The sequence below is a fragment of the Mytilus edulis genome, chromosome 1, assembly GCF_963676685.1.
Source record: "Mytilus edulis chromosome 1, xbMytEdul2.2, whole genome shotgun sequence".
NCBI classification, from domain to species: Eukaryota; Metazoa; Mollusca; class Bivalvia; order Mytilida; family Mytilidae; genus Mytilus; species Mytilus edulis.
In genome coordinates this window covers 91,940,259-91,965,003 of record NC_092344.1, presented here as the reverse complement: position 1 = coordinate 91,965,003, position 24,745 = coordinate 91,940,259, and the positions used below count along the sequence as shown (strand labels likewise).

The 24,745-nt window shown below is 32.2% G+C and overlaps 1 protein-coding gene across 1 annotated transcript; it reads left to right on the top strand.

Moving 5' to 3' along the window:
* The first annotated feature begins 451 nt into the window (after positions 1-451).
* On the top strand, positions 452-23,834 carry LOC139490117 (uncharacterized). The gene is made up of 10 exons (XM_071276998.1): positions 452-605; positions 12,446-12,634; positions 15,148-15,276; positions 16,299-16,362; positions 17,574-17,794; positions 19,024-19,170; positions 19,621-20,226; positions 21,221-21,405; positions 22,778-22,923; positions 23,762-23,834. The coding sequence occupies exons 1-10, from the start codon at positions 452-454 to the stop codon at positions 23,832-23,834; spliced, it is 1,914 nt and encodes a 637-aa protein (XP_071133099.1).
* Positions 23,835-24,745: the final 911 nt, after the last annotated feature.

Sequence of the window (24,745 nt, the reverse complement as noted above, 5' to 3'; positions counted from 1 at the left end):
TCCCATTATTAAAAAACAAAAGATACTATTTTTTAACTTATTATTGAATTTTTACGTCATCTTTGAACCTTACTTTAAAGTATATAAAGTATAAAATATATCAAAGGTATTGATTATATCTTTTAAAATAACTATGTGGTCCCATAAAATAATGTATTTATGTTTAGAATTTGTATTTCTGACGGGGTTAAATTAATGAGAATCTGCCCGATGGTCATTGAGAAGCAGTGTTAAAACGGTCCGCAGCAATAAAACTAATGACCACGTGTCTGGTTTGTTAACAAGGCAATATTTCAGAAAAAATGACGTTTTTACAAATCATTATAGTTCTCGGACCATGATGAATGAGTATCGTTGATAATTATCATCATGCTTGTAATGAAACTCTTGTAATAGATTTGTGATTGTAAAAGATGGAAATAACATAATAACAATATATATACGAATAAATATGGAAAATAATAAGACAAATTATTACGTAGATAACTGTTTTGATATGGAACTTATTTCTAAATCTGGAAAACTTCTTGGAAAAGGACAAGTGAATATCGAACATTCTTTTATGCATGCTAAATTTTGTGATAAATCGCACAAGAAAAATTTTGGTAAGTTTGCGTTTTAAATATAATGATATATGCATGAAAGTTGATATTTTACATTGTTTTGTATATAGCATTTTTTTTTTGGTAAAACAGTATCTTATACGTCAAATTCTCTACTCTTATTCGATATAAGTATTTGTTTTCAATAATATACACCGTTTTAAAATGTAATTTTTGATATTTCTAAGATTACACTTAATTCTAACAGATAAAAAGTAGTTGTTTGGCTAATATACAATCTGTCTTTAATATGGTAAGTTAAGAAGATCTTAATAGAAACAATAATTCACTTGAACGTTTTTTTTAAATGTTAAACGGACGAAATAGTATAAATTGCTAAACAAAAATTGAAAACTATTAATATAAAACATTGTTTAATATCATTAAGACATATTTTGAGAGTGAGAAAAACATATTTGTCAAGAAATGTAACATCATTTAAAAAAAAAAGTTTCGTCTTTTCTTCTATCTATAATCGATATAAATTATTAGTGACTGAAGAATTTACATTTTCAAAGTAAACTTGCTTTCGCAAATATTAACTTTAAAACATTACATTTTAGACTGAATTGAACAATTAAACAACGATAGCATCTGTTCTATGTAGCATTGTCAGTTAAGTATCGCATTATAATTAGCTCACGAAAAGACAGAAGGCAAAACCAAAAATCGTTAAACAAAGTTATAGTTTTTAAAACAACAAGTAAAGAATTTTCTGTGTGCTGAAAATATTTTAATGCCGTAACATTTTAAGATGCTGTCCCAGATTGTGTATCATAAAACAAATCTCTGTATATTTGCTTTGCAAAAACAACAAAAAAAAAACTGTTAAATTTACCGAGTAGATTACTAGATATACTCCTTATTAAGGTGCTCCTACTTACGGGAAACTCAGTGAGTTATTGGCTGTAATAATATCTTTTTACTTTGAGGTGTTGAAGGCGATTTTGTAGTTTTAATATTTTATGTTTCAATTAATAACAACCTTGCATGAATGACTTTTGTATTTTTAGTATCCGATGGTCATAACAAGACACAATTGGATACCTTCGCAATCAATTTACTGTCACATTTCACCATGTACTTGCATAAGGCCCTATATCTGGATGTATTTGTTTAATTCTATGCAAGTATGTAAATGAATCAAGCTATCAAACTTTCGAAAGTTTAAGAGCGTTTAAGAGTGTAGCAGGGATTCTTCAGTCCAGTATATAGTAAACCCGTGTTGAGCGTTTGTGGAATGGAGATCCGTTTGACTATGTGGCTAGTATAAGGATGCTGTCAACTTTATTATAAATGGGAGTTTTCTTTTTGTGAATATCATAGTCGTAGACATATAGGCTAGATGATACACTGGTTTGTTAACGTAAATATATGCCATGTGTCCAAAATTAATCGACGAACTTATCCTTTTCACGTTTCTAGAGCATGAACAAGTTTTTTTTAATTATTTTCCAAAAATGTTCATATATTGTGTATCTATACCACAGCTTGAACACTTCCTGTTGGTTCTATTTACTTAACAGAGTAAATAAAAGTGTCATTCATTAATATGTTATTTTATGACCCATCATTTTTCTCCTGGGTTTTCAGCATAAAATTTTCGAAGAGCTCGGTAGACCTTCTAACTTTTCCAGAGATTCTAACCAACAAACCCAAAAAGTTTTTATTTTTTCTAAAACCTGGTATTGAATACTAGAATTTCAATGCTTGCACTCAAAGGGTTACTGCGGAATAGTAATATGGTAACTACACATCTTCATCCGGCCGGCAGTAAAACTTTTTCTAAAGTGGGGCGTCCGTTTTCCTGTGCAGGATGTACAAGTACGCAGCCACGTCTGGTCAGAGTGGTGACGTTAAATCAAATGTCTCGTGGTCGTTGCTGGTACATGTCTGTTATAAATCAAGACGTTATTTTTCTCAATTAAATTGTTTCATATTATTTTATATCAAGACCATTTATAGCCGACTATGCGATATGGATTTTCCGCATTTTTATAGTTTGTACGATTACCTATATATAATTGTTCGCCGCGATATAGCCTTTTTGTGCTAATGCGGCGTAAAGCAACCAACAATCAATCAATCAATCAATATATAATTGCTAGCATCCACTTCATTTGAACTTTGGGTGATAGTTGTCTCTTTTTTCTTTATAATAAGTTTTTACTTTTAAAGACTAAACCTTTATCATTTGCTCTTTAGGAAGATCCATTTGTTTAAAGAAAGATGGTAATAGTGAATATATGACACCATACATCTTGCCCTCATTATTATACTGATATCTATTTCAAGTATTTGAACTCATTATATTGAGTATTGTTTATTTATCGCCTTTTTGACACATTTACTGTATATTGCATACCACACAACCAAACTAACATCAACATTATGCAACGTGCATTATATTTCTACTGACAATTACTTTTAACCAAGACAGACACACGTTGCAGAACCTACGATGTACCCAATTAATGTATTGTTTTGTAAATGTTCCATATAAGACATGTTATACTAGCTTCTGAACAATTAATAAATCTTTTTGTATTATTTTGATCGTAAAATATGTGAATTCCTTGTGAAATGTGAATATACGTATAACAACTTGACCAAGTCCCTTCATGGTATTGTCTACCAAATTTCAGAGACAACTTGAATAAAAAAATATCACAAATCATCAAATGGACAGTACAACTGACAACAACCATCACTCACCATTTGGCCCGGTAAAACACACAAACCAAATCCCGAACATATATATACCAACAGCATAAATAATAAATTAAACTAGGGAATTGATATTCGAAAAACAAGGAAACAATTTGCTCGCTACTACAGGAAGCTAGTAATTTAGTTTCTTTTATGATTATTCTTTGTTAGTTTTTATGATATGATTTTTATAACAAGATCGTTGTTTTGTTACGAATTTTAGGCGAATGTACAAACAATGCAAAGTTATGATATTATGCCGTTTAGCCATGACGTTGTCGAATTATTTTCGATCTATGAGTTTGAATGTCCCTCTGGTATCGTTCACCCCTCTTTTATCAAATATTTCGTAATGCTGTTTTGATCGACAAAACTGTAAATATCATATATTTTAAAACTAGATATCTGTTATGGTGGTTTTTTTTAAGGTGTATGAGATTATTTAGAATATTTATATAGAGAAATCAATAAAATCATTGAAAAATAAACTCCTCATAGATACAAGCATTGCATTTGCGCCAGAACGAGCGTTTCGTCTACAAAAGACTCATACATGATTCTCGAATAAAAGAAATATTAAAAAGGTCATATTAGAAAAATCTAAGTACAAAATAGAAGAGCAAGTTTTGCAAAATACAGCTAAGGTAATCTATTCCTGTGGTAGAAAACCCTTAGTATTACAAAATTCTGAACTGGACTTGAAACTTATTTTAATTGTTGAGTGTTTTAAAGATTTTACGGATATTTCTAGGCTGCACTATGGATTTTGTTGAAAGTTTTCCAGTCAGGCTTGTTGTAGAAAATAAAATAGAGGGGGGACCATGATAAATATATCAATGTATGCAAAATGTGTTTTGCGTTTAAAGTTAATACCTTCGACTGAACCTCATTTATGTTAAATGCAAACTAAAAAAGTTAATACATCAAACTAAAAAATATAAAGACAACCTTTCTTACGATGACAAAATCACACGAATTTTGGATAAGGAGTCATGTCTAATCTTTGCGACATGCATCTGTTCCGAATGATGATTCAACAGTTGTTTTCATTATCTTATTGCGACATATTCGTTTAATCCTGTAAAGACCTTTCAGTTGAAGTCATGCATAGCCAATAACTATCCATTAGCACATATCCGATATGAACACTCTGTTGACCGATATGTAGATGACTTTCACTTGTAATAGTTAAACTTGGGCAAATTTTTTTTTATTGCTATTATCTTACTCATCATTGTTTAAATGACCGTCTAATTACAAATCTTTAAACTCCTTTCCACCAAATCAAAAAGGTCTATATTACATTCAGTAATGACTCGAAGCTGGTTCATTTGGAAGGAATTTAAAAACCAAAGGGTACATGCTTTAAAACACAAACCAGACTACTTGAAAAGTTTAGACTTTGAACCTACCTCAGTTATATACAGAAATTTATTTCTGACTCGTCTGAATAAAAAAAGAATATTCGAGTTTTCCTCATTCCTCGTGTTTTTTAATGAAGGATCAGTGAGGAAAATATGACCAATTGTGCTGAATTTGAGTGTAAGCAAAATATAAACTTGATAAAAATGCGTTTCTGTTTTTCTTGTTTTGACCCACTTTCCCCCTTATTGGTATAGGATTCTTGTCTCTAAACATATGAATTTCTGTAAATCAGTTATATTCTTCGGTTTTATTTACATGTTTGGAAATATTACAATAGAAAGCATATTATTATTAGTAAAAACAATAAGTAAGTTTATGTTCGTCATATATCACAACATTCTAGTTTTGATATTTGCTACATTCAAAGAAATGGGTCAAGAAAGAAACGCAAGAATTGTAAACACAACTGTTTTCTTTATAGACTCAAGGACAATAAATATTTCGTTGGCTCAAAATGTTAATAAACTATTTAATATCATAATTTACAGACAAACACATTACTAATTTCTCTGCTATGGTGTTGACACAAACATTCTTTGAACTTGTTTTTTTCCCTAATGATTGTTATGTAGACCGTGGGCTGTTTAACAAGTTAAAATATGACGTGTTGGAGAATTATTGGAATTTTGGATTATCGACATAATCCTTTTGAACCTGATATGGTTATTGTTTGCAATGTTGTTACACACGTCCTTCATAAAAAAAAAGAGAAAAAGAAGTTATTGAAGTGTTTACGATTAAGGTTTAAAATGTAAAATTCGTGTTTCATTTTTGTAAGTGTATGAGTGGACATGTCAGAAGATACAAAATAAGTTATATTTGAGCATCTTTTAGGTCGCCATTTTGGATTTGTTGCATTTGTCACAAAGCTAGACCATTTTGAAATTTGCAAACATTAAGACTTTTAAAATACGTTGCTTAAACCATTCCAAGTTCATTGATTTTGTATAAAACATTTGCGTCATAATTTCATAATTCTTGTATTGAAAGCTACCAAAAAGCACCATTATATTTTAGCCACAACCCTTTTTCAATGAACAATTATAAAACGTCATTTTTGAAGGTGTTTTGCAAATGTACAGAATATTCATATAGAGTGTTCAGTATATTTTATAAAACTGGACTAAACCCTTGTTGTTGATTGCCCTAGATTTTACATAAAATATTTTATATACGATATCAAATCGGGCTATAACAAATTCAAATTCAAATATTTATTGCCATGTAAACTTTAAACATTAAGTTTGTGACATACAAAATAATAAACAATATAACTATATTTCACACATATATATATACACAATCATTTATTTACAGTAAATATTCCAGTATAAAAAAATATAAAGAAATAAAAAAAAACCGCTTGATCTATTTCACTGCTGGTTAGCATTATTCACCGAATGCATTTTTGTGCTGACATCAAATAGCATTGAATGTTTATTTTCTGTAAATTTACTAAATATTCTTAAGTTTTTCTACCCCCAGTTATATATAGATTATTATGGCTGTATTGTCCACCTTTTCGGTATTATGGTTATAAATGTTCATCAACTTCGTATTTGATTTAGTTATGCAACTGATTCCAGGCCCCGGATGAGTCTAGTGTAGACGAAACACGAATCTAGCGTACCAAATTATTAACCTGGTATATTTAATGTGGTTTTTCCTTGGATATCCTTTTTAAATAAACAAACAAAAACAAAAATGACAATGTAAGAGACTTGCCATCAATTTTAACCGTCATACTATTACTTCCGAATTCTGATTCAATCTTAAATTTTATTATGATTTTTGCACATATTCGTAAACTCCTTGAAAGACCCTTCTGAATCAGTAAATGTCATGCAGAACTAAGCAATATCCATTAGCCATTAGCACATAAACAATGTAAGCACATTGCTGGCCGCGTGGAAGCAGTTTCACTTGAATTGGTTGAACTGGCACACATTACTGTTTGTGGCTTACTGTTAAAATGACGATTTTAAGAATTGGCTTTAAATGACTGTTTTACTGGGAAAAAAATTCTAAGTTACATTTTTGAACAGTGGTATACTATTGTTGTTTTTTTTTTATTATCCTGCTAGAAATAGGTTTTTGCTGGTTTTTCTTAAATCAAAATTGAATCAAAATGTTTTGAAACGTAAACGAGAGAAGAAAAAATTTAGATAATGTTTTCCTTAATAGTGTGTAAGTCCTTGTGTTTTCCTAGGATAAACATGAACAAAATTTTGATTAGACAAATATTTAAACAACAAAAAGCGAGAAAATTATTAAAAAGCAATAAAAGCTACAGAGAAATATCATCACATTAAGTAGACCAAGAACTTGATTAAGAACTCTTAAAGTTAAACTGCAACGTGCTTCTTTTACAAATACATACATTTAAAAATAGAATTTTAGGCGGAAATAAGATACATTTCTCTATTTAATGAATGTTCAACAGAAGCAAGGACAATGGCTATTTATATAGTTTTACATTATTTTTCTAATGCCCGCGTCACACTGTCCCGATTTTTATATACGATGGACACCCGAATGCGGAAATTGTAAGTTCGTACGAAGTTGGTCCCGATCTCGTTAAAATACCAAAAAGTGACCGAAGCAAGTACGATGAATAACGAAGTCTATACGATGGTGCCGAAATTATATACGATAGCAAAAGATGGACATACGAAGGTTAACCGAAGACGGGTATTTAAGCTTCATATCTCAGCCGAAGCCTACACGATGGATCACGAACCCTACACGATGGATTACGAAGGCTACACGATGGATTACGATGATGGCGCGATGGCCATACGATGTCTAAAAGATACGAACAGAATTTCGACAACATATCGTTTCTGTACAAGTCTGCCATGCATGGCGGGAAATCGATCTTTTTGTCTAATTCTTATAAAACTTAGTTTATTATCCCCTCGCCTACTACATGTAAGTTGCGTGTAGATACAATTGTTATGGACACTCTAGAACCAAAATGCTCAAAACTTGGTATGGTGTTACTCGTTAAGAATATCTTAAGCGCTATTGACTTTAAAGTTCAAAGGTCAAGGTCACAGTGGCAGTTGTAATACAAGGCAATATCGCCCTTGTGGACACTCTAAAACCAATATGCTTCAAAAGATTTTAACCACAATTGGTATATTGTTCCTCCTTGTAATGATCTGACATTTTTTACGTTCAAGACCAAAGGTCAAGGTCATGCAGATGGACTTGATTTTTCTCCTTGAAATAGCATAATACACAGGAAATTGTTTGCTCATTTTTAACCTGCTGGTTCTAAAGACAATATTAAAGGTATTTCCATTTACTGAATGTTTTGGTTGATTTCTAAAAAAAATAGTTTATGTATCAAATATGCATATTCAATTTACAATTTTCTGCATGTGTCATATACAAATATAGTGTCCATATTTGTCCCCAATATGTTACATACGAGGGGATGCCACGCTCGGCATTGCCTTGTTTGAACTGTAAAATGTGTGCACTAGTCTGAATAATCACCCATAATTATGCCCATGTTTACTGATCTATCTTAAAGGTAAGGTAATGGGTTCGTTGATCCCTTTTATTCAAAAAGAGCTCTTACCAGGAGAATATCATAATAATATAGACAAAAGGAAGGATGTGGGGAAAGCAACAAATGCGGCAAAATATGACATATAGAAAACAAAATGGGTATGGAGTAAATATTCGTGTGACAACAACTCAGACGATACATAAAAAATCAGAAAAAGTTGGTTTCCCTATATACGTGTACCTGCAGTGTTGGTGTACGAGGCGCGTTTATGATTTTCATTATGTTACTTGATATGAAAAATTGACAAAAAATAATATTTTACTTGTAAAACTTCTTAACTGTCGTATTAGACTGACCAGTGCATATCGCGCATGGCACTTTAAACGTATTTTAGCGCGAAAATTAACTTACATTTAGCTGGATTTATTGCCGTCGTAGTTCCATCTTGTCGCCTTCGTACTTTTATTCGATGGCAACACGACGGGATTACGAGGTCTTAACGAAGTCGTGTTGCCATCGTAAGACCTTCGGGTATCTTCGTGATTCATTCGTGTAGACATCGCAATGTCAAAACTGCCCGATGGAAACGATGGAAACACGAATGCAATACGATGTGCAAAGATGCATTCCCGGTGACATTACGATGGTGAGGATGGTGATACGAACTCAATACGAACCCTCAACATCGGACGCACCTTCGGGGATTTTTTAACATGTTAAAAAATTTAGAACCCTTCCCGAAGTTGTCCCCGAAGGCTAGAAAAAGTGGCCGATGGTTAAAGATGGTTAAAGATGGCACTACGAATAGCCCGATCTGGATACGATCAGTCCCGATTTTGAAAATTTCCATTATCGTGTTGCCATCGGCGTAATAATGCCCGCGTCACACTGTCCCGATTTTTACGCCGATGGCAACACGATTATGGAAATTTTCAAAATCGGGACTGATCGTATCCAGATCGGGCTATTCGTAGTGCCATCTTTAACCATCTTTAACCATCGGCCACTTTTTCTAGCCTTCGGGGACAACTTCGGGAAGGGTTCTAAATTTTTTAACATGTTAAAAAATCCCCGAAGGTGCGTCCGATGTTGAGGGTTCGTATTGAGTTCGTATCACCATCCTCACCATCGTAATGTCACCGGGAATGCATCTTTGAACATCGTATTGCATTCGTGTTTCCATCGTTTCCATCGGGCAGTTTTGACATTACGATGTCTACACGAATGAATCACGAAGCTACCCGAAGGTCTTACGATGGCAACACGACTTCGTGAAGACCTCGTAATCCCGTCGTGTTGCCATCGTATAAAAGTACGAAGGCGACAAGATGGAACTACGACGGCAATAAATCCAGCTAAATGCAAGTTAATTTTCGCGCTAAAATACATTTAAAGTGCCATGCACGACAGTTAAGAAAGACGTTCACAAAACATGGAGCTCATATCATATGATTCTATGAGAACAAGAAAGGCGACAGCGTTGTTTCTATTAATTTAAATGGAACCAGAAGAGCAGCTATTACAGGCTCAGGATTTACTTTTACAAGCAAAATATTATTTTTTGTCAATTTTTCATATCAAGTAACATAATGAAAATCATAAACGTGCCTCGTACACCAACACTGCAGGTATACGTATATTTTCTTCATTATTCTGATTTTTTTATGTATCGTCTGAGTTGTTGTCACACGAATGTTTACTCCATAAACAGTTTTTTTTCTATATGTCATATTTTGCCGCATTTGTTGCTTTCCCCACATCCTTCCTTTTGTCTATATTATTATGATATTCTCCTGGAAAAAAGCTCTTTTTGAATAAAAGGGATCAACGAACCTATTACCTTACCTTTAAGATAGATCAGTAGACATGGGCATAATTATGGGTGATTATTCAGACTAGTGCACACATTTTACAGTTCAAACAAGGCAATGCCGAACGTGGCAATCCCTCGTATGTAACATATTGGGGACAAATATGGACACTATATTTGTATATGACACATGCAGAAAATGGTTAATTGAATATGCATATTTGATACATAAACTATTTTTTTAGAAATCAACCAAAACATTCAGTAACTGGCAATACCTTTAATATTGTCTTTAGAACCAGCAGGTAAAAATAATGAGCAACCAATTTCCTGTGTATTATGCTATTTCAAGGAGAAAAAAACAAGTCCATCTGCATGACCTTGACCTTTGGCCTTGAATGTAAAAAATGTCAGAACATTACAAGCAGGAACAAATGTGGTTAAAATCTTTTGAAGCATATTGGTTTTAGAGTGTCTACAAGGGTGATGTTGCCTTGTATTACAACTGCCACTGTGACCTCGACCTTTGAACTTAAAAGTCAATAGCGCTTAAGATATTCTTATACCAGAGTCAAGTTTTACCCTTCAAGTCCACGGTCTTCCGTCTTATGATTAAACCAGAAATTAAATGTACAATATAATATATATTCAATATTGATCAAACAATTTAAAACGCGTGATGCCTTCGGCATATAATTTAAATGCATCGTAAGCTGTACACGACGTCTTTTAGACATCGTATGGCCATCGCGCCATCATCGTAATGCATCGTGTAGCCTTCGTGATCAATCGTGTAGGCTTCGGCTGATATATGAAGCTTAAATACCCGTCTTCGGTTAACCTTCGGGTGTCCATATTTTGTTATCGTATTTTAATTTCGGCACCATCGTATAGACTTTGTTATTCATCGTACTTGCTTCGTTCACTGTTTGTTATTTTAACGAGATCGGGACCAACTTCGTACGATCTTACAATTTTCGCATTCGGGTGTCAATCGTATATAAATATCGGGACAGTGTGACGCGGGCATAAACAATGTCCAGAAATACAAAGATTAATAGACTTTTCTCTGCTATGGTAAGATAAACATTCTTTGAACCGGTTTTTCCTTATGTTTTGTTTTGGGACCTTGGGCTCTTTTCAGAATGATAAAACACATTGAAGAATTAATCAAATTGTTGTGTGCAATGTAGGCACAAACGTTCTTCATGATAACTAAATGTACAGAAATTATGTTGTTTTGTTACGATAAATTTGTGGTACACGATAAAAAAAAATATATAAAAATAAAATGATTAGTATTAATATTATTATTAAATTGTAAAATTCGTATTTGATTTTCATTTCTATAAGCGGACAGCTCAGTGAATAAGAATGAGGTATAACTGAGTATCTTTTGGAAATGTCCATCTTGGATATTTTGCTTATTTTTTTTATATAAGACTTTATCAATAACATTTTAAACGCCAGAAACATGGCCTTTATGTAAATTAGTAAAGTACCCCAAATATTGACATACGGTTATGTTGTTGTCTCTTTGACACATTCTCGTTTCCATTTTAAATTAAATATTGTGTAATTTCTTAGCTTTTAAAGTTGATGCCTTCGATGAAACAGTAGAAGGATACAAAATGTAAGACAAACTCATAGAAAGAAAAAAAATGTTGCTTTTTAATGTATATTCCTACCCCAACAAACAAAAAAATCATACCACTACGCAGAATGAAAAATCATATTTTCTTTAATAGCTATATACCTACCTGCGAATTATGATGCAATCGTTATTTTCATTATTCCTATGCGACACATTCGTTTAACTCCTTGAAAGACTTTTATAAACGTCATACACGACAATTAAATATCCATTAGCACTTATGTGCCATAGACCTCATTTCTGACCAACATGAAGATGATTTCACTTGAAAAAGTTGAACATTGACAGTATGTTGTCTGTTTTTGATATAAGCATGTCAAATTATATGTCATTCAAAACAAAACGGAACTATATATTCAAGTGATTAAACTCAATTCTTGAGTTGTATTTTTATCATGCAGCCCAATATTCATGTCGTTCCCAAATTATAAAAAATCCAGAGCCAATCCATTCCCACCGAAAATTTAAAATCTTAAAATAATTGTAACTTTGAACAGGGACTTTCTATACTAAGTATATTAATAGAAAGTCCCTGCTTTGAAAGATGAACACCAGTTTTCTCCCTTTTCAAAACTTTGACGTATTATTATAATTATCTATTATGTTTGATATTGCAACAACTTGTTCTATATGCTCCTTGCACACGTCATTTGGTGTTTCATATACATATTAAATAATAAACTGGATTTATAAATTCATTAATTCTTCAGAACACTTTATTACAGATTTTAAAATCTCACTTAAGGACATTCTTGTAGTAAAGGAGGTTGATGGTACGTCAGACGAACTCATAGTTGAGATACACTATATAAAACACGAACTTCACAGACTGTTGAAAATGGAAAGTATTAGATTTAGAGCGGGCGCATCTGAGGCAACATATTTTCATATTCTGATGGATGACGTCATTCAAGGTATGGCTTATTACAAAGCATTAGTACATGGTGGGTAATGATTTGGTACAAGCGTTCCAACTGGTCTTATTTCCGACTCTCCTAAATTGATAACTTTCATGTTAATTGTTATCAAAGGTACCAGGATTATAGTATGAAATTCAAAACAGTGTAGCTGTGGCCATTGATTGACACATTAAAATCATTCATTGACTGGGACAATTCAGGTGAACGTTTGTATGTAACGACCAATGCTCACTATGTACTTTTTAAAGACACTTAAACTATGGGGTCACCAAAGGTTCTCAACACCTAAATAAAGTAATTCGAAAAATTAATCAGAAATAACACGATATTTTGATTTATATCAATTATATAAATCAAAACACAAAGGTTATTCCTGATTAATTTTTCGAATTATTTTATAATTAAAGGCGTTAAGAAACCTTTGTTGACCCCACAGTTTAAATGTCTATCGTAGGTACGTCATGAACAGTGGTTGTTACAGACAAACGTTCACGTAAATTGTCCCAGTCAATGGATGATTTTGATGGGTCAATCAATGGCCACAGCTACACTGTTTTGAATTTCATACTAATTTAATACGCCAGACGCGCGGTTCGTCTCATAAGACTCATCAGTCACGCTCAGATCAAAATAGTTATAAAGCTAAACAAGTACAAAGTTGAAGAGCATTGAGGACCTAAAATTCCAAAAAAAGTTGTGCTAAATATGGCTACATTAATCTTTAAGCATGGAGATATGGCATAAGTTAAAACAACAATTGGATTTTACTGTTCAAAAGACATAAATCTATTGAGAGAAAACAAATCCGGGTTACAAACTAAAATCGAGGGATCACATCAACTATAAGGGGATAACAACGGAACAACTGAAACACTGAAGTGCAACAAAAACGAACGCCAACAAACATAAAAACGAACTTTTTGATAATAACTGCCATATTACTGACTTGGTATAATTGCCATTGAGACAAATGTCCAACAAAGTTCAAAGCAATGGGCTTAGGCAATCATACGGTAGTCGACAATGACAAAAGCCCCAAACCGTATATTGTCGGGTAAAAAAACGGTCCAACCATGAAATATATGAAAACAACTAACGGCCTATTTTATAACAAAACAATTTACGTAAAACAATATTACAGAATTGAACGACAACCACATAACTACAGGCTCCTGACTTTGGAATCATTCATTACAGAGTGTTGGACTCTCGTCTATTAGAACATTTTCCCTTAGTTTAACGATAACGTGCCATTTTTTTGCCCACAGATGTATAAGTATGGTTATAATACTTTAATGTAAACTCTTCTTTGTCCGAAGATAAAAAAGTGAAAAAAATCCCCTTTTTATAGATAAACAATAAAATAACTAATCTCTTGACTCTAGTGTCAACACTATGAGCATTGACATTTTACATCAATGATAGCCTAGTGTATTTTTTTTCCATTATATTTTATAATAAATGTACAGTATTTTTTTTCCCGGAAAATACCTTGAGTTTGAAAAGGTTACTAGTACAAGTGTTCTTGTTGAACTCAACTTGTTCATTCATTTATCATATTCATCCTTGTAGGATATGTAAGCGAAGTCATATGAATGAGAAAAATATGTATTTAATCAATTATGATAAAAAAGGGTAACTTTTTTGTTTAATTAAAATATTTTATTTGTTTAAAAATAGATCGATATAAATCAGAAGAAACATATAACAAAAGCAAAGGGTATTTATACATCCCTCACAACCAAAAAAGACACAAAGCACTGATATGAAAGACGTCGCTCTTAGTAACAGCTAGTTTAATGCCAATAACAACTAACAGATCTGAAACATTATTTATCTCGGACTAAGATATCATTCAGTATATATCTGGCATCCAATGGATTTAGATAAAGACGTCATTAACTTTCAGAGAAAACATTACTTTGTGCTTGAAAATCAATAAAGCATCTTTCAGACACTCTAATAAACTAAAAAAGCAACATTCTTAAAGATTTTTTCAGTTTTACAACTAAATCGAAGTAAGCATTCATTTAAGAACCAGCTTAGATTTTCTAAGAGTTTTGTCATCAACATAATTTCTTTGAAATTTCTTTATTATAATTCATTTTTACAAAAAAAAAAGTATACTTTAACCCCGCCGCATTTTTCCCCTGTCCCAAGTCAGGAGCCTCTGGATTTTTTTAGTCTTGTATGCTCTTTAATCTTAGTTCAAGTGTATGTTTTTGAGTGTAGTGTGACGTCCATTTTACTTAACTAGTACACATTTTCTTAGGATCTAGCTGAAGCCCGGCTCCGCGTGCGGGATTTTCTCGCTGTATTGAAGACCCATTGATGGCCTTCGGCTGTTTTCCTCTTTTTAGTCGGGTTGTTGTCTCTTTGATATATTCCCCATTTCAATTCTCAACTTTATTGGATGTGTTATTTGGTTATATTTTGCTGTTGTGTTTCCTTTTCATTCAATTTAAACACAATTCATATTTCAAACTTCCTTATTTTTATTATTTTAGGTTTCTCTCGTCCAAGAAAGCTTCTCGTTTTTATCAATCCCATCAGTGGTAGGAAGAAGGGATTAAAAATTTACCGACAACAGATGGCACCTATTTGCAAACTTTGTGGAATAGAATGCAGTGTGATAGGTATGTACATTTATATAAAAGCAACGTAATATTTCCCACAGAACATAAAGAAAAAGTAACATGCAATATCGAAGCAGAGGGATATAGTTGAGGGACTATAAACTTGCCATTGTCAGATTAGCAAATCAATTACGGGTTGATAGTTTCAAAAATTTTTGCTGCAAGCAAACATTTCCCGTACTTTTTGTATACTAGTAATTCACCTATGTTCTGACCATTCAGACAAAAGAAAGTTAATATTCCCCCTCGTTTGATTTGTTGATTGTTGGTTTATGAACGTCCAGTGGCAAATATTTGACGGATGTTAAAAAGTGTATTCTTCCTCGACACCACCTCTTACAAGTAAATAGTATGTTTACGGGAAAAAAGTTTTTGAAACTATTAACCGTTAACTTGTTTCTTCAGACAATTTTGGTAAATTTGAAATAGTAAATTTATTCATTTATCTTTTTTATTTAAAAAAGAAAATACATGCTGAGGTATATTAATCCAAGGTAATTGCTGTAGACGTGATACAACTTAAAATTCTGGACGTCATCAGTGAGAAAAAAAAAAGTTTTTATAGATTTGCATTACAATAAAAGTGTTAATTCATACATATTTAAATATGTGAATATTATCTTTGGTAGAATATATTGCAATAGAAAGCTCGTATAATATAAAAATCTACTCTGGAAAATTTTAATAAATATTCATGCAATATCCCCATAGACTGTACAAGTATACTGGACTTTTATGGTATTGTCATCAGGTATTTTATCTCGTTACCTTGAAATATGTTACTGTTCGCATAAACATGTTATTATATTTTTAAGTTAGTCTGAAATAACAAAACATTTCTTTTGACTTTACCCCACACATTGCTTTAAGAAAATAAAGATTAGCAGTATTAAACAGTTCTTTAATTACTGCGATTCGTCATGTGGTTGTTTTCAAATAACTTGTCCTGATTAGTATTAGTATTGGTCAGTTATAATGTCTGCTTCGTCATATAATAATCATTGCTGTATATAATTTTATAGTAACAAACAGACGTGGTCAAGCGCTGGAAATCCTAGACAACTACGATCTGAGTAGTATAGACGGGTAGGTATGCGATAATTACTTTTATATCCTTTATTAACTTTTTCGCCTCCATTAAAAATATGTCCGTAGGTCGTGTGATTTAATGCTTCAGTAAAATTGTACATAAAACTGTAATAAAATAATTTGTTTTCTAAATGAGCAATGTTTTTCTTTTCGACAGGAGAATGACCATGATATAAAAAGAAGATTAGTTACAAAACATATCAACCATCACTAAAATTGTTTTATATGGTTGATGGACATGTTACTAATTTTTTTTTCTTCAGACATATGTATTTAAAGAACGCGTGTCCTTAAAAAAACCACCATTTTAATCGCTTCAGCAGTGTATCGGCAGTATTCTGTGATATTGTTTTAAAGAACATATTGATTAATATTTATATACAACAATTCATTCATTTATTTTTAATTATAAGGGATATTTAGAATTTAACTACACAAATAACACTTTAAAAGTATATTCATTGAAGTTGTATATATTGTAGTTTAAAACAAATCTGAATTATATCGTGATTTTAATATTTTTTTTACAGCAATAATCGTTTTAAATGTAGTTAGTTGTATTTTAAGTTATCTTTTGCGTGGTCGAACATTTTTCTAACATGATTTTTACGAAATAAGAGGTAAAAAATCTGAATACTCTTCATTTAATAATTTAAAATTTTCCTTTCAGCGAGTTTAATAAAAAAATTTACAAAATTTTAAGATGGAAGAATATATTTACGATAATAACACAGAAGCGAGTTATAAAAAAACCTGATAAGAAAATATTTTTACATTATTTAAGCTATTGTCGAAGTAAGATCAACATGCACGTATTCCTTTTAAGTTATGTCAGAAGTCCATTACTAGGACTTCTAGTCATGTATATAGAGTGTGACTTTGAGGATAAATTATTTATCAAGTTCAAATAGCTTGAACAAAAAAGCAAAAGACGTGTATATTAAGCAAACGAATTTTACGATTTAATACTTCCATTTGGTTTTTTTTAATATTTCATTATAGACTAGACTAGTGATATTTTAACTTACAGTCCTGAGTATAGTATATACATAATGAAATAAATCTACATTTGTATATATTGGATTGGAAAAATGAAGAAATTGAATGGTAATGATAAGAACAAACTTTTACAGATTGTACTAAGTTTGAGGGAACTAGTATAAATAATTTAGAAATGGAAAAATATATTAACGTTTTTACAATTTCAGTATTGTAACTGTTGGTGGAGATGGGATCTTTTCTGAATGTGTAAATGGACTTCTTCGTCGACACCAAGCCGAACATAATGTTGATATCCACGACACAAACAGCCGTCTGCAGCCATGTAATATCCCACTTGGAGTGTTACCAGCTGGTTCAGGAAATGTTTTATTAGAGCTTTTACATGGCAATAAAGACGTGCAAACTGCAGTTTTAAGGATAATTTTAGGTTGGTTATTACTACTGACACAAGATAATTGTAAAACAAAATAATATTTCAACAACATGTTAATTTAAAAAACGGTGTTTACCCTAGGTTTTCGTTTTATTGTAACTGATTATTCTAATCTTAAAACTACATGCATAACACTGCATCGTAAAGAAGCAACATAACGTAAATGCAAACAGTTTCTTGTAAAAGAGTCAACCGATATTAATTTAACGAAGTCCATCGGCGAATTATTTAGTTATTTGCAATACTAAATGTCGAATTTTAAACTAGATTTATCAAATGTTGTTTATAACTGTCTATTGGCAAATTGTTGATATGCAAATTGTGGACTAAGCTAACTAATAACTGATACAATTGGTAGGTTTTTCAAGTGCCTGACTAAAAAAAGGGCGAGAAATTTCGACCACTGGAAATGATTTTGATTTATTTTTATTAACTGATTTTTTAAAATATATTTCTGACTTTCTTGTAATTTATCGCCAGTATTACTATAATACTATTTTGTGTACAATTTCATTACATTTCACTCGGACTTAATTGTTTTACTTTGGCTCACAGTTTACTTTTAATTTAGCATTTTATTCTAAACTGAACAAAATATAATTAAGGTCTTATATAAATAAACATAGAGGTCGGGTTTATAATGAGACAACAATCCAACGACAATGTAACGTTTCAAACAATAGACGGGTGTCTATACATTATTTCAAACGTTAGATCTAAGTGTGCCTTAGCGGCCCAATGGTCCAAGTGATTCATCTACAGCCATCACTAGCCAGTCAACTTTAGTTGCGAGCTCAAACAACGCTTCGACAAGTTTCTGTATACTGCAATCAATCTTAATTGACTAGAATTTCAAGTTTTCCTTTCGAAGGTCGGTGGTTCTCTCTTGGTATTTGGCTATCTTGGGCAACACAACTAACCGCCATGATAATGCCAACTGTTCTGGAAGTGACATTAAAATCAACAATAAATCAAAATAATTCTGAAATGCTCATGATATTGGTGTGTTATATAATAAAAGATAATTCATTGTTGGCCTTCGGCTGTTGTCTGCTATTTTGCCGGGTTGTTGTCTCTTTGATACATTCCCCATTTCCATTCTCTATTTTAATTTATTGTTTTTCCTTTCATATTTTGTTTTGCAATATATAATTTGTGTACTTTTGAACATTTCTTTTTTCTCTTGTGACTCGATGTAATTGCTATAGTGTTTTTATATTCAGGCGATGTGACGCGTACAAACGTAGCAGGAGTATATCAGGGCGGGGTACTGTCTGTTTACGCCTGTTTAATATTGGGATTTGGACTGTGTGGACGTATGGTAAGGGACTGCGAAAAAACAAGATGGATGGGACCAAGACGTTACTCGAGTAAGTATATAAACATAGCATCACAGAAAATACGGATTACTAACAACTGACAAAAATGTATAGATCCCGTGAACTAGTAATTTTGTATATTTTGAAGTGATTTACAGATGATCACCTTTACCTTATAGCGGTCATTTGACAACTCTTCTACAAGACAAAACATAAGAAAACAAACAAAGCATATTCATGCATTCTTCGTTTTCGAATAAGCGTACAAACTATATACCAATCTTTTGCAAGTAATAAACAAGAGTCGAAACTGAACATACATGCTCTAAAGAATTTGGAGAGGTGAAAATAATTCAGATATGCATTATTTTATTAATAAATGCAATTTAGATGGATAATATTATCTTTTTCGTTCACAATTTCATATATTGAAATATATAATAGACATTTTGTATGTACATTTGAAAATGTTCTACAAGTATCATGCTATATGTTTTGTAGTTGCTCCTCTGAAAGCCTTGCTTACCCGAAAAATGTATGATGTAGAAGTTAGTCTGTTGAAGAAAGACAATGAATCCTTTATCAAAAAATCAAACAGGATTGTAACAAGGACAAAATCTTATGATGTTCGAATGGGAAAATCATCTGTTAGAAAACAGAAGCAGCATTTAGTTATAAACCGAAGTAAATCTTTAGACATTTATGAAAATTCAAAATTTCATGCCATTGAAAGAGGAAGAGTCTCTTTAAAAAGGAGCGTGTTTTCTAACGTGTCCGCTACCTCACAGACTAGAAGAAATAGCGTATTTAAAGCGTCCAACAGAATTGCCTCGAATCATGAAGTGAGAGTGTCGTACAAACACAAAAATACTGTATCAGACATAAATAATAAGCCAATAAACTTTGTTCAAAGTTCATTACACGTTAATGGAAGTATTAAAAGGACTTACTCTGGCCAGAACAACCTGTTACGAACGAATGCACGTGTAGGTAAAGTTTATCCAAATTCCCCAAACCGCGGAAGAAATACACACATCGCAAACGGACTTTATTCTGACCAGGAATCTAGTGATAATATCTCAGACTTTTTACCTGATGATGATAAAGGTAATTATATTAATAAAGGGATGCAGGATTATTCTAGGCAATACAATGTGTAGAATTAAGGCAAAACACAATATAATAGAATATAAATTTACACTGAAAAAAAATATTCTTTTGTTAATGTTAACTCTTGAAAAAAATTGACAGTTGACTGTCATAATCCGGATTCTGAGCTACATGTACAATTTAGAATTGGAAATTGGGAGCCAGGTTTGCGGTTAAAATTTAGTTTCACATCATATACATTTGTTATATGTGTGTATAGTGAATATTGACATATCATTTTCCATTAAAGTTTTGATATTACCCTTCGACCTCATATCACACTCGGCTAACGCCTCGACCTGATATTGGAGTTTGAGATTTATAATATCAAGAATGATGTGTATGCATGAATTTCTCTTGACTATTTTACTATCCGTTATTGAAATAGATCACATTATTCATGATGATATAAACACGTGGTTATATGGATCATGTTATTTAATAGGGGTAGAATGAGTGTTGCGTGAAGGTACACGAGTGTTGACATTGGCAAAGAGAGCATCAATAACAATCATAGTAGAATATCTAAGCAGAATTTCCTTTAGTTGTAAATTAAATAAAATTGAGAATGGAAATGGGGAATGTGTCAAAGAGACAACAACCCGACCAAATAAAAAACAACAGCAGAGGGTCACCAACAGGTCTTCAATGTAGCGAGAAATTCCCGCACCCGGAGGCGTCCTTCTGCTGGCCACTAAACAAATATATACTAGTCCAGTGATAATGAACGCCATACTAATTTCCAAATTGTACACAAGAAACTAAAATTAAAATAATACAAGACTAACAAAGGCCAGAGGCTCCTGACTTGGGACAGGCGCATAAATGCGGCGGGGTTAAACATGTTTGTGAGATCTCAACCCTTCCCATATACCTCTAACCAATGTAGAAAAGTAAAGTATATTATAGCAACCATTGATAGTACTAACATAGACATTTTGTTTTGTTTCAGAAAACTATGTGATTCGAGACCGTGTATACAGTATCGATACATGGATTCCAACGTTAACGGATATCAGCGACCAATGTCATCCAGTCTTTGGTGACTCTAAAATAACAGCGCATTGTGTCAAAGAATGCTCATTCGGTGATCATTTAAAACATTTATTGAAAGTGAACGAAAGAGTCGCATATTGTGTAAGTATACCCTGTTTGTAGTTGAATGGATGACTTTCAAAGTTGTAATAAAAGCGGTAGGTTCAGCTAGCTTCAAAACCAGGTTTATCCATATTTTTCTTATGGAAATGCACGTACCAAGACAAAAATATGGCAGTTGTTCTTCACCTGTTCTGATGATTGATAGTGTTTGATTTTAACAGAAAAACAAGGGATATGGGGTAGTCCTCCAATACACAAAATGAGTACATGCATTTTTTTCTGGTATTATATCGTGTCTATGGTTCCAACAAGACGAAGTCAGGAATTGATTTATATGCAATTTTGGAGCAGCAGACAGGTTTAAAATCTACAAATTAGTTTAATGCATTTTCCTCTGCAACAACGGATGAATGCTTCTAAATAGTATTAAATTAAAAGCCTGGTACCTTTGATAACTAATTATTCCAAACCGTTTTCAGCTTATCTGTCAGCACGTCCGTATATGCGTAGTATTTCATATGGAGTAAGCGCGTTTTTCACGACTTTTCGTAAAAATAAAAAAGTCAACATATGATTCGTGTTAATCAAAATTGTATGACCCTTATATATTGCATATTCTTAGTAAATACTAGAACACACCCGTGATATCTCGGGTCTGTGACTGAATTAAAGTATATTAATATGCGTAAGCCTTATTTTTGTATTGGGATTGTCATCTGATAAAGTCATGCCGATTATAAGATGCACAGTTTTCTCTGCTTTTAAAATCAGTCTGTTTGAACACGTCGACCTGGAACTTATCAATTATTGGTAATAATAATTATTTGGAAAACAAAAGGTCCTGGAATGGAATATTTTTTAATCAACAGCAATGTCCTATATTAGTTATAAATAAAGTTGAATTCTTTGATTCGCTGTTTTACGTCATGCCCGCTAACAAATTGAAAACTGTACCTATACGCCTTATTTTAAGTCCTGATTTTTAGTATTCGTATTGTCATCTTAAAAATTCTTACTGATTAAAATACTACACTAGGGAACAATTTGACATTGATTGAATTAAGTAGTGTCAACCCTGTGATTATGACCCGTGTATATAGCAAAATCCGAAATACACCGTCTGGTGGTGCGCCTGTCAGATGCGGAACGTACAAATAAGGTAATAGGTAACAGGTGAATATATTATTGGTATCGGTATCGGATTCGACCCGGAACTTGTTTATTATTGGCAATATTAATTATGTGGAAAACAAAAGGGTCTGGAGTGGTGTAATTTTTAATCAACACCATTGTCCTATATTGGCTATATATAAAATTGAATTCTTTGATTTGTCGTTTTTACCCCATGACGGCTGACAAATTGGACCTCGTTATTTTAGTATTATAGATGTATCTTGCACGTATTTTTCAGTTTAAATTCGATTTTGTCCATGCGCTTAGAGGAAGAGGATACAAAGTACGAATATTTGACACAGGGGATTCAAGACATCGTAGTAAATACTACATTAACTATGATGGTGATTCACTTTTATTGAAGTCTTCTGAATTTGATGTCAGGTAATACCATTATTATATGCCTAAACTTTACTTATAATGAAATCTTTCACGTATGTTTAACACTTTGACTCCCTCAACATATTTTTGGTTTTATTTATTGAAATATCACATTTCCTATAAAAAAAGATTGAATAATATGAAAGGGATATATTAAATCATCATATATACCAGGATTTAATTTTGTTTTACGCCAGACGAGCGTTTTGTCTACAAAAAAACTCATCAGTGACGTTCGAATCCAAAAGAGTTAAAAAGGCCAAATAAAGTACGAACGTAAAGAGCATTGAGGACCAAAATTCCTAAAAGTTTTGCCAAATACAGCTAAGGTAATCTATTCCTGAGGTAGAAAAGCCTTAGTATTTCCTCATTAGTAAAAACAAACTGACAATGCAATGGCAAAAAATTGAAAAAATGAGCAAAGGAAAACAACAGTTTACAATAGTTTTCAAAGGTACCAGGCTTATAAATTAATACACCAGTTGCGCGTTTCGTCTACCTAAGACTCATCAGTGACGCTCATATCAAAATATTTAGAAAACGAAACCAGGATAAATTTGAGTATTGAGGACCCAAATTCCGAAAAGTTGTGACAAATATACGGCTAAAGTAATCTATGCCTGGGAAAAACACAACATAAAAAACTAAAAACACAAGACCACTAAAACAGGTCAAAAAATAAACAAGGAACGTATATCATGATTTTGACCTTAACTTAAAAGGACATTAAGTGAATTTATATGGTCTCAGATGATATTATAACCTGTTTGGGGGCAATATTAGCGTTGCAGTCTCATGTTGTATAGTATCATCATAACACAAGTAAACGTTTCTTTTTCAGGTTGCATAGAAACATTATTAAACTTTTTGGCACGAAAGAAGAGGATGATATTTCAAGTAATGTCAAAACCTAATAACTTTGCAAAACTGTGAAATAACGTTAGCTCCAAGTTGCCACAGAACTTAAAGTTCAAGTTCAAGATTAATAAACACTTATAAAGTGTAGTGTGCGCTTCTTGCACAATTGGTATGAAATTTCTCTTAAACGAGTGTCTGTACCAGACACTATATGAATAAAATCGTATTTATGAATAATAAAGTTAGTGTAAATATCTTTGATCCTTTTTGTTTGTATATTACAACCAAATATTATTTTAATTCAATTCACTTCAACACTGAATTTATGTACTGCACATAGATACAGCAATCACAATCAAACCTTTCTGTTACCTTTATTTTACTCCTTGCTGTATTTAAGCTGCTGTTTGGAGCTTTCCGGTTTCATTTAACAGGGTATGTTACAGGTTATGTATGTTTCCACATTTTTGAAACCTTTAAATTGAAAACAGCATATCTCGGTTTGATACACAAATGATATCATTTATCATAATACTAAGGGAGGCCCACATTTCAAAGTAGTAGCACACTTCTGCTTAATATCCTTCCAATATTTCAACGATGACAAACCCTTCATTGCAATAAGCAAGTTGATACAATACTCTAACACAATATGCCAGCTTCAAGGAGAAACGAATTAAATCGACAAAACAACAGCTTGCAATGCCTTCTTTGTTGTATACAATTTCAACGTAAGAACGACAAACAAATTTGACACACCGAGATGAAATCGCATTTGAAAAATGTACAAAAAAGGGTTACATTCTTTTGAATTATCTCAATTCTTAAGTATTTCTAATTGAGTTATTTTGTATTTTCCAATAAATGTGTGAATTTTCGTTCTTATCTACAAAACTATAAAAACTTTTATGTTCGATGTTTGAAAATATATAAAACTGTATATTACAACTTTCAATTAAATGTATTC